Source organism: Atractosteus spatula, chromosome 1, assembly GCF_055471065.1.
Source record: "Atractosteus spatula isolate fAtrSpa1 chromosome 1, fAtrSpa1.hap1, whole genome shotgun sequence".
Lineage (NCBI taxonomy): Eukaryota > Metazoa > Chordata > Actinopteri > Semionotiformes > Lepisosteidae > Atractosteus > Atractosteus spatula.
The window spans coordinates 7,122,964-7,137,941 of NC_142706.1; the positions used below are offsets into that span (position 1 = coordinate 7,122,964).

At 37.6% G+C, this 14,978-nt stretch overlaps 1 protein-coding gene across 1 annotated transcript in view; it reads right to left on the minus strand.

Annotated features, from left to right (window-relative positions):
- Positions 1–14,978, minus strand: part of svep1 (sushi, von Willebrand factor type A, EGF and pentraxin domain containing 1) — a 93,942-nt gene that overhangs the window by 48,844 nt on the left and 30,120 nt on the right. Inside the window, exons 4-9 of the mRNA XM_088924178.1 lie at positions 8,679–8,837; positions 8,072–8,251; positions 6,951–7,130; positions 2,798–2,992; positions 1,324–1,442; positions 624–753 (exon numbers count right to left, since the gene is read on the minus strand). Coding sequence (XP_088780304.1) covers positions 624–753; positions 1,324–1,442; positions 2,798–2,992; positions 6,951–7,130; positions 8,072–8,251; positions 8,679–8,837 — 963 coding nt within the window. The remainder of the gene's footprint in view (positions 1–623; positions 754–1,323; positions 1,443–2,797; positions 2,993–6,950; positions 7,131–8,071; positions 8,252–8,678; positions 8,838–14,978) is intronic.

The window sequence follows — 14,978 nt, forward strand, 5'->3', positions numbered from 1 at the left end:
TTTATTCGAGGAGGACAAATACTCTGATGTCAAAATCAGTGCACAAACTTGGTCGCTCAATGTCACTAAAGCAATTTTATTTGCCCCATCTACCATGTCACCTTGCTGCTCAATGGCAGAAAACTACTATAATAGTATAGTATAGTAGCATTCACTGCTGTATTTGCCCCTCCTTAAAGATTCATACACACTTTTTTGTCTTTCTTTGGCAGGAATACAGGTGAATGTGAATGTGGCTGAGAAGCTAAAAAAAAAAAAAGCAATGCTTTTAACTTAAAAACTTAAAAACCAATGCTTTCCTCAACATAACTGTCTTACACTAGACAGCTTCCTAAGGAATATCTACCATTATGGGAAATTTAGTTATTCCTGTAAAACAAAAATTAAATAAAAAATGTAAAGGTCTGGAACATTTGATGTTAGGATGCAATGGATTTGAATATTCAAATATGGCCCTTACAGTATAGAGTACAATATATGTTATTTTTGAGAATTGTCTGAAATCAGCCACAGAACAGCACCATTCTATATATATATAAATGATGGTCCCTCATTTTCATGGGAAAACGTAAGACTGATATTTCCCCATCAAATCCTTTTCTGGAAATCAGTTCTTTACTTACCAATCACCTTGACATTGAAAGAGCACGAGGCCTTATTGTGAGAGCCGTCTTCTGCTGTGTACGTAATCCTGACCTCGCCGATACGGAACTGAAGAGGGGGAATGAACACTGGGGTCACTTGAATAGATACCTTGGGGGAAACAAATAGACAGTACTTTAGGTATCGATTGTCCAAGTCTAGAGCTAGAGAGGTGCTCTGCCTGCAGTATTTCTAGTTCTCTTTTAACTACTGTACCTGAAGGACTGGGCCATATTTGTAAACAAGGTTCATTTAAATGAGTTAGGCTGTTAAGAGCTGAGCTGGAATGAAAACCTACAGACCCACCAGCTCTCCAGAAGGTAGACTGGAAATTGCTGCACTGTGTAATGAGGATTAAAACATTCCTGTCCAGAGCTTACGATTCCAAAATCAAGTCAGGAATACCACTCAACATGTAAAATATGTACAAGCTTAGCACGATGAAAGTGAAAACAAGCCTTGATATATTTTTTGATGAAGTATGTCTAAAAAACTGATTACAAAAATTCTTGATGAGGATCCAACTTACACCAAGGTCATACTGTACATGCTTCGAATGGGAATGTCCAAAAGTGAGCTCCTGCCCTTTCCTGAGAAGATTGTCGATATTCTTGGGAGACGACCTGAACTGCCAGATGGTCAGAAAATGACTCGTTAAACAAACTGAAAGCCAAAGCTTACCTCTTCTCCCGAGTTATCTCTTGCGCTGGGGACAATCCAGCTTATATTGGCCGAGCTGTGATGCTCCATGGTTTCAGCCACAATATCCTTAGGGCAGTTAATTTGCGGTGGTTCGATATCTATATTTTCAATAAATAAACACAGAGTGTGACAGATAGGCCAGTGGGAAAAATGATATAGAGAAAGCATGAATTACATATTATTTCTAGGGGTGCGTCAGAGACTCATGTTTTCTCACTTAAATTTCAAATTTTGTGAAGACTGGTTTTTATTATCAGAGCAGGCTGCCCTGATGGTGTGTGGTGCTCTTCACACGGAGCTCTCTCAGGGCAGCTAACGCGAAGGCACAGCACAACTCTTGTGCTCACTAATATGAAAATAATTTATATCACATGAATTATTAATGTCAGTACCTAGTCAAAAGGATCCAATTTCATAAAACACATTGGCATCGATCCTGTCTAATCGGCTGATACAGTAACTATGAAATCTCTTAGTTTTAGCTTTTTTAATTTGTTAATGAAAGCACTTGTCTGACTTTAAATTCAATCATTTCTCATTGCCTATTTGAAAACAATTAGATTTTGAGCAACCTAACTCTATCAACAAGTTGTAGATATACACAATTCGCACGTCTATTAATTGTAAAATTCAGATATATTGAATTATCAATTCCTATAATGTGAGCTTTTCTAACATCCAATTTTCTAAATAGAAAACATGTTACATTTACAGTTTACATAATGTAAATTCCTTGTGTGGGAGGTATTATTGATTGGATTTGGAATTTAACCGCATGTAATTTAAACATCTGTTTAATTTTGTTGTTACAGTACATTTGGTAATTTTGTGAGGAAAAGCTACATACTGTAGATTTACCAGTTCTTAACGTTTCACTTTCAGGGAAGTTAATCAGTGAAGAAAGTGCGATTCTAAACAGTATTGTATTAGGTAAGTTTCACTATCATCCATCCATCCTTTTTCTGACCCCTTTATGCAACAGCACATGGTCACAGGGGAGGCAGAGCCTATCCCAGCAAGGAACTGGAGCCAGGTGGGAGACACCCTGTACAGAATGTGAGTCCATCACAGGGCAAGTTTCCCTTATTAAATCAAATTGTTTTATGACAAACGTACTTTACAACAGTAAGTCTCAGCTACATATTTAGAAACGTGATAATTAAATATCTTCTTTAGTAAAAAAAGATGCTTTTTTCATATTTAAGGTATTGAATTTACAGTACTTCAACAATGTCCCTATAGCATGTTATAATTTTCATTTCAAATTTCCATGAACATTTATTTAATTACCGAACTTAACAAACAATGCTGTAATCAACGTGTGAGCTCAACGTGTCAACAAATACAGCACTCATAAAGCACAATTATCCAACTCAGAATCAAGTTACCCTTGTGCTAAAACTTTAGAAAACAGTGTTTAAAACGTGATGTTCATGTGAAACATGGACTGTACCTGTACAGATGGCCCTGTGAACATCTGTGCTCCATTTTCCTGAGGTCAAACACTGCACTTCTGTCTCTCCTGATAAACTGTAGCCATGGTGACAGCTCAGCTGGCATGTAGTTCCTATCTTCACTTCCTTATCTCCACAGGTAGGGGGCAACAGGAGCACATTTTTAGGTTTCTGCAAGGGTGGACAGTTGATCTCTGTAACAGAAGCAAATGAAACATGGGATTCAAAACAAAAGCAAAAGAAAGTAAAATATAAAGTATAATTAAATACAGTCTCGACAAAAAAAAAATATAAATAACTTAAGGTTACATTAAGCCTTCACATTTTAGGAATTTCAAGGAACCAAGTCTGAAAATATGAGGAGCAACATTATTGAACTGTGTTTTTAATTATTTAAAATGTGGTTTGATTTACTTTAGAGTAAACCTAGAATATGATTTCAGGGTGTACAGGATGTCATTTGAGAAAATGAGCACAAGACCTTACTTGCCTTAAAATGCAAAGAGGCACATTGCAAATTACCTTAACACAGAAGTCTGAAATACTGTACCACCTAAACACAAACTAATTGACACAGTATATTGTGTGCAGTTGTAAAATAGAAACCTCACCACAAGCTTTCCAGAATTTTCAGGATTGTTAAGAAAGGCATACTAATTAGTTGAAAACCTCATTGTATTACAGAACAATATTAGACATCGTGGTATCCTTTCACAGTCTTCATGTCCTTAAGTGACTCCACTGTCATTGAAAGCTTGTGCAAAATATTTCATGACACTGGATCAGTGCACTACGCTGCAAAAACGTAAAGAGCACTACACTGCCATTTCCAGAATGCAGATCTGCAGCCAAGGGTTATTCTGTATTGAATAATAGCAGCCATTCCTGTCAGATCCTCCAAATGGAAGTCCCAGAGCAGAACCAAATAGTAACCTTTCACTTTGGAATTCACAAATTCTAACAGATCAGCAGAATCAGTCTTGATCCTGATGACAAACGCCTCCCTTGCTTGCAGTGGTTGGAGAAATCTCATAATCAGCGCGTGCTCCTGAAATGAAGAGGAAGGGCTGTTCTTCGTCTCCAACTTCTGCAAAACGTTTACGGGAGACATTTCTACCAGACCCATTGTTCCAGTAAGAACAAACAGGTCATGACAGAGCTTCTTTTTTTTAAAGGTTTAGTATTTTAGTGTACATTTAGCCCCTTCATTTAGTAAAAGTGATTCATGTCACTTCTGGGTGTGTGATTTTAATCCAAATGGTACAAGTTACTATTCTTAAAAAATAACTGAATCTGACAAAACTTGAATAAGCATTCAGCTGTCTTTTACAAGAGTGTATTAATCATTATCAGCAGGCCACAGCTTAATAAACAGATATATTATACTGTGAATTCCTACAGCTCCAGGGATGCTTAGAGCTGCCAAATACATCTTTGCTAGGTTACCAAGTTCTTTATGTATTTGTCTGCTATGTCTCTATGTGAGTTTGACCCATAATAAAGACTGAGATGCCTCTGGTGTTACAATATTAAGTATGTTTGTGGTGTATTAAGCTGTTTTTGATAAGCACACTTTCAACTCATCGAAGGCTATAGTGTGTAAACCTAGCAACATACTGTAGCCTACAATGATTTGAAATTTCCAAACCAAATGTGGAAATTTAGAAAGTATAAATACAATCAGATAGAATACAAATCTTTGTAACAAAGACATTTTATTACATTTTTAAAACTTGGCTGTGCTGTATGTTCGACCCAGTCATACACAGCAGTATTGCTTTACCTATGTAATATTAAATAATTCTAATTCATAATAACCCCTGCTTCTTATTTTCTATTGCATAATGTTTAATGGGGGATATTGTTAAAAATTGTCACAAGCCATGGTTAGCCACAATAAATGTACTCACTATTCATATACAGTAGAAACAGAACCACAAAGGTTTGGTCCAGTTTTTTGAGATGCCGATTGTCTGCTAAATATCTATAGTCAGCAAAATAAAATCATTCTAAGGGTTTTTTGACATTTCTGTAGTACTTAACCACTTCTACTGTGGACCTATTGTCAGGGCTTGGGACTGAGTCACACTAACTTGTGACCGGTTAGTGAAAGTGTCTGAGTGTTGTGGGTTCAAATTTCTTGAACGAAGTGCTTTACCCAGATTGCTACAAAGGGATACACAAATTTGCATGTATAAAGAAACATTGAAAACTCACATTGCACAACTTTCATAAGACAAAATCTTCTTTGTCGGGAAATTGCACAGTTGTCATAATGTGATCAAATTACTGAAATGAAACCTAACAACAAGAAACCATGTTTCAACCAAGAAGCAGTCGTTCGGCACATCTAACCCGAACCCGATGATGATAGAGCATCAGTTTCAACAACATGGGTGAGTAGGGCATTCCAGGTAAGCTGTAGCCACTAGGAATTGCGATTCAGTGGAACAAGCCTTTTGTCTGCTGTTCTACATATTACAACACAGAGAAAGCGCACCCATGGGATCTGAAAGTGAAAGTAGCTTTCTACAATAACTGCAACCTTTAGATACATGCTGGAAAGAAATGACTGAATTGACACTTAAATAGCGACGCCAGTCTGGGAGCAGTCATATACTTATATGACCACAGGGGCTGAACACAAACCCAGACTTGAAGTCTTGTATAATGCGTTGTATTGTTACAATATGTTCAGAAGTACAAAATTGCTTTTCTGCCCATGTACTGTATTTAAGCGGAAAGTTGTGTTGTAAGAATGGATTGCATTAGAACTGTTCAACTGTAAGACCTTCAGTTGAAATAACACTGACAGTACCAGGTGATCCCACAATATCTCAATATTCGGTCAATTGTTCTTGAGTTTTTTAACATTAGTGCTTAGTAAAGTCAAAGGTGGGGATGTCAAAAGACCGAATATTCAGGGCTTGTAGTCTAATTCAGCACCAACTCTTGGATTCCGGTTAGGCTACATAGTAGAGACCTAAGCAGGGGGAACGCTGATGAATGCCTTCTTGTAAGTCAGCAGACATTAGTGATTTTAAAAACTCTGACTCACTCAGAAAAAAAAAGGTGGACTGAGGTTTGGATAAACACTTGTTGTTACCCTTTCCATTCCAGAAGCATTGCAGCATTCTTCGCGGCCTCAGGCTCTGACTTGTGCCACCACAGGCTTTTTTTTGTGTCAGACCACTCGCAATAAAAGCTTTGAAAAGGAATATATTGCTGTTTGAAGTCGTTTTAAACAGTTTGCCTTAAATACAGAGCATATGCTGAGCCCAGGCTGAGGTTCTGCCTTTGGCCCATTTGGAAGGGCAGGATTAATGCTCTTCATATGAGCCAGAGTTTATTGATCGGCAGGGCTTGATAAGTAAAATAAGGCGCAAGAAACTGAGCCTGAAAAACAAGACTGAAACATTTTTTTAATCTGAGGCAGAGCTGAAGATGTTACTCTATTAGTTTTGAAAAACAGATGTGGTAAAAATGATATAAACTAAAAGTGACTAGCAGCAGTTAGAATCTTAATTACAACCATTAAGAGCGCAGACATTATTAATTTACATCCATTATGGTGCCATGAAAACCTACAATGAGGGTCAGTGAGCCTTTTACTTTCACTTAAACCCATATATTGTTTCATCTATCTGCACTGTCAGCTTGTGGCCTTTTAGTTTTATATTATCTCCCATCCTAACGTGTAAAAAAAGAGAAAAATACTCTTACAACACAGAATTTTAAACATAATAATGGAAGAGTGGGCTGTGCTCCGTGTAGACACATAAAACTGTTACTTAATTTCACAGTTACAGTACAGTAGCACTGGGTTGAAAATGTTTTAGTAGGTACTGGAGCTGTGTCAGCATGCTTAGGCTGCAAAGAAACAAGTAAAGGTTTATTCCATGCTGAAAAGAGAAGAAGAAGAGTGAATACCCGAAGAAGGTTTCTTTTCTTCTCTTTTCAGCATGGAATAAACCTTTACTGGTTCCTGGGTTGAGAAATGCTGTTACAACTATATACTGTAGACTTCACGTGAGATTCCGTGTGACACCGGCCTCAATTTATGAGTGAGAATGTCTCTCCTTGCACTGTTTCTCCACATGCTAAACCAACACAAAACAGACAACAAAAGAGCTAACCAACAAGGATCCTTACCAACACACTGTGGCAATGGGCTGGTCCACCGACCACTGGCTTGGCAAGTCAGTCGTGCACTGCCCTCCAGTCGATACCCCTCTTCACATCTCGCGTCACATGTCGTCCTATAGGAGGCATCAGGAGCTGAGCATTTAATGTGCCCGTGTTTAAGTTTACTGAGCCTCAGACATGCCCGGACTATAAAGGGAAATAAGAAAAGACAAACAAAAACACTTTTCAACGAAAACACCAGGTCTAAGAGCTTAAATCGCTGTGGAGAGTGCAGTAAAAGCTCATGCTTTCCACCTGAAGAAAAAAAATACAGTTTCTGGAGAAGGCATGATTATTATTTTTTTCAGTTTAAATGAGAAATACAGCAATTTATTGCAGAGCAAAATGCCATAACAGCTCACAGCCCAACAGGCTGTGCCTAGTTAGTCTGAGGACTTTAACACAACCTGACATTCATTCCCTGACTCTGTGAAAAGAAACAAATGTTTGGTTTTCTCCTCAGTGTGGGAGGGCTTTTATCAGAAAGATACAGTGAGCTGTGGGTGCTGCTTCTGCCTGCGCAAACTGTGGAAAAGGGAAAGACTGAGTGAGGCCTGGTCTGGCATGCTTTGGCAGCCCTCTGGTCATTGTTTACGTCAGATTTAACTGGAAAGCATGTGAAAATAATCCAAATCCCATCCACACAGAACATCTTTTCATTGTATTTTACTGGTTTTGGGAAAAAAAATCAAATGGAAAATGAGCAGGCTGAAAGGCTTTTCTAGGAAACAAAGTGTCCAGAAAGATTGGATCACCCATTGAGCAATGCTTTACAGATGTTTTGCTCTTTGAAGAATTATCAATTGTAGAATTAAGTGCAAATGCAAATGCAAGTTATGTTTGTATTTACACCGCTATGCCTAAAATGAAAGTGAGCCAGTTATTGGGAGCTCTGCAAAATCGGACGCATGCTACGACAGCCTAACAAAAAAGCACAGCTGTCGCATAGGAAAAAAAAAACACAGATTTTACAGATGGTTCGGTTGGCAGACTGATTTGAAACAACATGTGACCGGTAAGTGAAAGTGGCAATTATCAGATAGAGGAGCGCGTTGGATCAGAAATTGCAAGCAGGTGGAGGCTCTTACCTTTGCAACTCGGATCGGTGCCTGACCATTGTCCACTGGGCTGGCACAACCGAATGCTGCTGCCGACCAAATCAAAGCCCGGCTTACAGCGGATTCCGCAGGCAGAATTGAAGTGGCTGTTGCAAACGTTTTTGATGAAGAAACCGTTCTCTGGTGGGTGAATCTCAGGGCAGCGAACCACTAGTGAATCAATGGAAAAGGAACATTCCGGTATAAAAAAAAAGCATTTTTTCTGCTTTTCTGCTTGAATGTCACTTCTAGAACAGAAAGATATACAGTATATACTGTGGTACATGGCAGCAACTCAGTGTCAGTGGATGGTGCTTCATGAATGTCCCTTTCTCTCTGGTTAGCCTGTCTTTTTTGGTTACCTTTGCCCACCAAGGGCTCTCAGGCAGCTACATTTCCACTCAGGTCATCTTTATAAGTAAAGATCTATCTGTTTCTGAGACCTCCATAGCAAACAAAGAAACTGCAGAGCAGATCTTTTGCAAATTGAGCAACAGCGACAAACGAACAGGAGGGTCAAAGTCTTTTGAATCCTGCTGGGATACTGAACCCTAGCAGTTTTTAGAAGAGCCTGAAATTCTGTAATCTCAGACCTCACCTTCGCACGACTTTCCAACAGGCCTGTGGCCATCCTTGCATACACAGTCCTTGACAGAGGTGCTTCCTGGCTGAGAAGTATGGTGCTTGTCTGGACACGGGAGACAGGTGCTGACACCTCCTGGTGTGCCTTCAGGCTTGTACGTACCTGGTGGGCAGGCTTGAATGACAAATGGACAAAAATGTTATCTGAAATTCTTACCACGTGTAGCATCGATGAAAATATGAGATGAACCTAGTCACTCCCGGTATGGAAGGATTTTTATCATTTTCAGAACGTTGATGACGGTAGATCTCATCTTTCCATACACGAGTAAGAGAGACTTGTCAACAGCTTTGCGTTTCCCAGAAGTGATGCAAATGCTTTCTGTGCAGGCATCTGTATGACGTCAACTTGTGCAAAACAATGCTGCTGATTTCTGACCAAATCAAAGTTACACGACCATGTGAAAATAACAGGTTATGATTTGAAGTATACTTTGACACTGTAGAGGCCAAACCAAAGATTTACAGTTTTAGGACAGCAATCCATGAATAAATGAGACAGAGCTAAAGAGAAGTAGAATGGTACTGGATAGATATGGAATCAGTAAAGAAGACAATGACAAGAGCTTAATATATTCTGCTTGAAAAACAGCTTAGGTCTATGTGTATGTAATGCCAGGAAAGTATGATAAAAGCCTGAATGGTAAAATAAAATCAATTACAAAGAGTATAAGAAGAAAAAACACTTTTTAGAGCACTCAAAAAAGAAGAAGATCCATTTCAAGAAAATGCCCCTTATGAGCTGCTACAAGAGCAGGTTTTAAAAGGATATTAGAAAGGTTGTGACAGAGACAGAAAGGATTGCGATCACGGGTAAAATTCTGTATTAGAATAGCAAAAGAAATGGTCAGGGATGAAGTAAAATGTCTCAGAGATAAAAATAGGAAAGTGTTGGAAAATGAAAGGGATATGGCTGATGTATTCAATGAAAATTATTCATGAATGTATAAACAACATGCTCAAGGCTGAGGGATTAGAAAGCCTTATGCTGGATAGCTTAATGATAAATTAGACAGAGAAGACAGAAGTAATGCAGGTACTACAGTAGAAGCACTATAGTACTATAGCAATTGTCCTTTAAGAAACAGCAGATGTTATTCTGTTAATTTCGTACAGTAGCAGCAGTCTTGAGGTAGTACCCACTGACTATAAAATGTAATGTTGTGCCCATCCATAAAAACTGTGACAAAGTCAAAACAAGCAATTATGGACCAGCATCTCTATTACAGGCACAGTTAAGGAAATTACTAGTACTAGATGATCATCTGTATGGTAATAAAATTCTAAGGAACAGTCAATATATATTTAGAAAACATAAGTCTTGCTTAACTAACTTGTTCATTTATTGGAGGAAGGTACAGTTTGGGTGTAATAAGCTTCATACGGAACATATCTGGAACCAAGGACTGGTTCTGTGAGTACAGTACTGTATGTTAAGATGATTACATTATTTTATCCGAAGCAAATGGAGATTGAATAGAAAGTTTGTTTCATAAATGGGTACACAGAACATACTGTATACAGGGGTCACCCTGGGGAACACTATTCAGACTTTAGAGTCTAGTTTTGCCCAGTATACTTCAGGTTTGTGGTTGCATTTAATTAACTGTTGTCTGTTTGAGCCTTTTTTGTTTACCAACCTTATTTTTTCTTTGGCTTGGTGTTATTATACTGTATGTCAAGTATAGAATTGTGTATTATTTATTGTAGAGTGTGCTTAGGCTTTGGTATTGATGCCATTCCACGGTTCGTCCCTTCTGACATTTGTGATAATTGTGGTAGTTTGGTACAATACAAAACAATAAGACGTTAGAACGACAATCACAACTCTGCAACTGTGTCATTTTATGTAGCATTACATTATTGGCCTGGAATTATGTAAATGCTTGATGATTACTGCATGTATCAGTGTATCAACATCTGCTAAACAGATTGGTTTGAGATTGGAAACCAACTCATTTACAGTTCTTTGGGAGAAAGCAGTGTCCTGTAGGAAAAGATGGAGAATTTTCAATTAGTAAAAAAAGAGATCTTCAATCCTGATCCTGGAAGGCTGCTGAGTCTGCAGGTATTCTAGATCTCTTTAAAGTAGTAGCTGCTGGAGAACTGGCATACAGTATGTAGTCCGGTTAGTACACAAAATACAATAACTAGCTGATCGAAATTGTCAAGAACAAAAAATTGTGGAGTAAATAGGAAGGAGGATTTTTTATGATATGAGTGACAATACCACTATACTAAAGAAATAATCACATAGGAGTTAATTTAATGTACAAATAAAATGTGTAACTTATTGTGAAAGGAAAGAAATGAGAGCTGGGAGTTACAAATCCTTTTGCAGCTGCCTTGCATATCCCCACAGACAAATATTTTTTTTAATTCAGAATTGCCAAAAGGGTAAATAGGAATCTTGTTTTTAATGATAAGACAGTACTGACAATATGGATTATTTCATTTTCAAAACACTCCTATTGAAGCAGACACATTGCAAGTGTGAAAATAGATTTTGCAAGCCCTATTAACTGTTATATTTAAAAAAAATATATGTTTCTTCTTTTTGCAGTTTGAGGAGACCAAATATTCAGGGCGCCTGCTTTCTGTCACATTAAAAGGCAAAAGGAAGACAAAGGTTATCTGCTCATGTAATTAATGGAAATCCACAATGTCATTTCTTGTCTGACATAAAAACAAAACTAATACAAATTCTTCAAGTTCATGAGGGTGTACTGTAAGTGTTGAAAAAGAATGCAAGAAGAATGTGTAATAAAATTAGAACAAATCTCTTTAAACTTCTTCATGCCTCTCAAAGACATTTCTACCCCCAATGGTTTATTTGAGGAACAATAATTTATTAGTGGATGGAATGTACACAACTGTCAGGGCTGCTATCAACACAGAGCCCATAGAGGAAAGCCATTAATCGCTTCAGGGACATTGCTCTGTCTTAGGACAATAAAACAAAACAACTGAGAAAACAAAAGTCGTCTTCACAGCTGCTGAAGTCCTAATGACAAATACATTTTTCCATATTGTTGACAAAAACATATGTAAAAATGCACTGAAGAGTTCACCAGTTGCATATAAACCTACTGTTTATCACACAACAATTTTTAATGTACCTTCCTAGAAAATTTTTTTTTTAATTTCTTAGGTCCATCAGTCTTGTTTAATGAACACATAAAGTTCCATGATAACATGCCATAACTTGGCATTGTATGGCATTTTAAAAACTTTTTTCCTTAAAATCCCTTAATTTCATTAAAGTAATATTCTTCATAGGGGCTAATCAATTTTGTCCAAGAATTCAGTACGTTTCTTGAACAGTTCAGATAATTTGTCACATGTTCAGATTAATATTTACATGGGTTTGGTTTATCACACTATGTTAACTCTTTTTACTCCTTTCACACCAAATTGCTTTAAACTCATATTGTAGAAGGATGTATGTAAGTCGATCAATAATAAAACTGAACCTTAACAGATAAATAATTTAGATACTTTCTTCTCCTTTATTTATTCAAATGATGACATATATACAATTCAATCATGCCTGTGGCAAATTTTTATCAAATGAATGTGACAACTGTAGGAATATAATTGCAACATATGTAATTTCAAAAGCTGTTTAACATACGTATTTATGAAGTTATATGCAAACTATTGCATATGTTTGCACATACTGGCAGGCTATAAATACAATGTCACACAATAGACCCAATTAATTTCACCAAAGTTACTGTAGGTCACATACATATTAGATAAAAAAAACAGTGACTTTAGCATAAAAATCAAGTAGGCTGTATTTGCTAAAAGGTTTTTTGTTGCTGAATATCCCATATATTAGCATATTAATTAGATATTATAATATAGTGTATATCCTTTTAATAATGATTAAAGAGGATGAAGAGGATAAATAAAATGTAATCTGTAATATTATATAGATTACATATGATGTTTCTTTTTATATAATGGGCAGAAGTTCAAAAAGGAGCAAGCAATTGTGTTTCTGTTTCTCAAAAGCAGGTGTGAAATGTCCTATTATTTTCCTTTGTTGCCTCTCAGGTTTGACCAATAAAGGCCACTCTAACCCCCTGTAGCCAGGTGTCCCTGTTTGCAGTAAAGCTGTCCCAACATACAGTCATAATATAGACAATTCGTTAGGGACAACCCTTCCAGCACAGTCACTCAGCAGTATGAAGAAGAGCACTTGAGAGAAAATAAAATAAGTAAAAAGACATCACATTAGTTTTATTCTACAATCAGAATTGGCACCACGATTGTTTATCGTTTTTGCAGGTTTTGACTTTACATCTCTCTTCACCCCTCTCGACTTAAACCACCCGAGTGTCGACTCTGCTTCTCTCCTGCTCCCACCTCCTTCCCATTCTCACTTTTGTTCTCCCCTGGTACTGTATATCCACTGCCAGTTTTCCTCTCTCCCTACACCTGAAGAAGGCTCCACAGCCATAACGCTGTATTTCTTTTCTTTTCAGCATGGAATAAACCTTTACTTGTTCCCCCACAATTGTTAATATACCCGCCCAATTTGTCATTTGTAATTGCCATTTTTATGTCACAGGACATTATGATTTCATGTCCTGCACCATGTCCTGAGGAGAAAATGAGTGAGATAAATGTGGCCCCCCTGCACGACTGTTCATCATTTGGCGCACTACAAGCTCCACAGTGCCTTTGGCAAAAGTAAGGAAGAGTCTCCAACCTGTGATTGATATCACTGCAATCCTGGAGTGGTTCAGCAAGTCACAGAACTCGCTCTTTGTAGGACAAAATAAGAGAATCTTAGCTGACTAAACCAGGCTCTCCAAGTACTCAACGACAGAACTCATAACCAAGATCTGGACGAGCAATGTCCGGGCGCTTCAGCTCAGCCTGTGTGCTTTGACCATGTGCTTTACAGGTGGGAGCCCTTCAGAGACCCTTCGGAGAAAAATTCTGCGTATTTCTTTAACCTCCTGAGGGGGAAAGCGTTTTCAAGAATCTTTGCTTACACAAAGATTTCTGCTTTCAGTATTCTCTCCATTTTGCAATTTTGGCACAAACATGCGAGACAAATATTCTTCAGAAATCAAGGAATGTCATAAATTCCTGGAATATCTTTAACGCTTAAAACAATACCTTGGGGGGGCCTCCTGCAGACCGCTGGTCTTAAAAAAGACATGCTGTTGGATGTCATCAGCAAAGAAATGAAACCTTACACTTCGACCTTTAACAGCCCTGCACAAAAGCTCTCTGAGTATAATGAAGAGTAATTGTGGCATAGCTCTATAGTATGTTATGTTGTAAATCAGCCAGAGAAGAAAACAAGCCACTCAGCTATGAAGCTGTTTGCATGAAACTGCCGGACATACCTTCGCATGCATCCACTGAACTCACTCCGTGTTTAAAAATGAACATCCTGGTCTCTTCGTTTCATACACTGCTGGCTTATACACAGGCAATCATGAAGAGCTGTGCAAGTACCCTTAATAGATTCCATATCTTGACAATATTGTGCCTAACTTTGTTTTTCTAGTTCTTATTTCTTGCAATGTATCGCAAAAACTGTTCAAGTGGTGCTTAAGCGTAGCTTACATGAAGCAACGGTTACTTCTTGCAGGACTTAGGTGCAGAACTGCTGCAAAGCACTTTTAGATTGTCAACCACATAAAGATTTTGTAGTGATTTTTTGTCGTTCAAAAAGATAAGAATTCTGACAAAATCTTTTGACCACAAAATTCCTCTTCCCTAGCCATTTGCCCTTAAGATATGATAGATGACAATCCTGGTAGATAGGATACATAGGATACCAAAGCGATCGCCTTAACTTGAAATGTCTTTACAATCATGAAATCAGTTTAGGACTTTATTAAAATGAAACTTGTATATTCACACATTAGTTAATGTAGTCTAAATTGAAGTAGGAATATCAAGAGTTCAAAAGTTTTAAGAGTAGGAATATCAAGAACTTAATCATGTTCTAAGCCCAGTCACCTCTAAATTCCCACCCCCATCTGAATGTTCTTCTATGCCTAGCTATATGCTTAGCTTTTTTCCACAAAAAGTGTCATCTTTTTCAAATAAAGCATTGTTAATCCACGATGTTATTGTAGATAATAATCTTGGTGTTTTAGTGTCATTTCTTCAAAAATCACCGATAACCTGATTAGAGAGAGAGCATGCAATTACTTCTCATGAAGATGATACAAACTTTTTTTAACAATTAATAGTGACTGTCAAACCCTTCTTGTAATTTTTA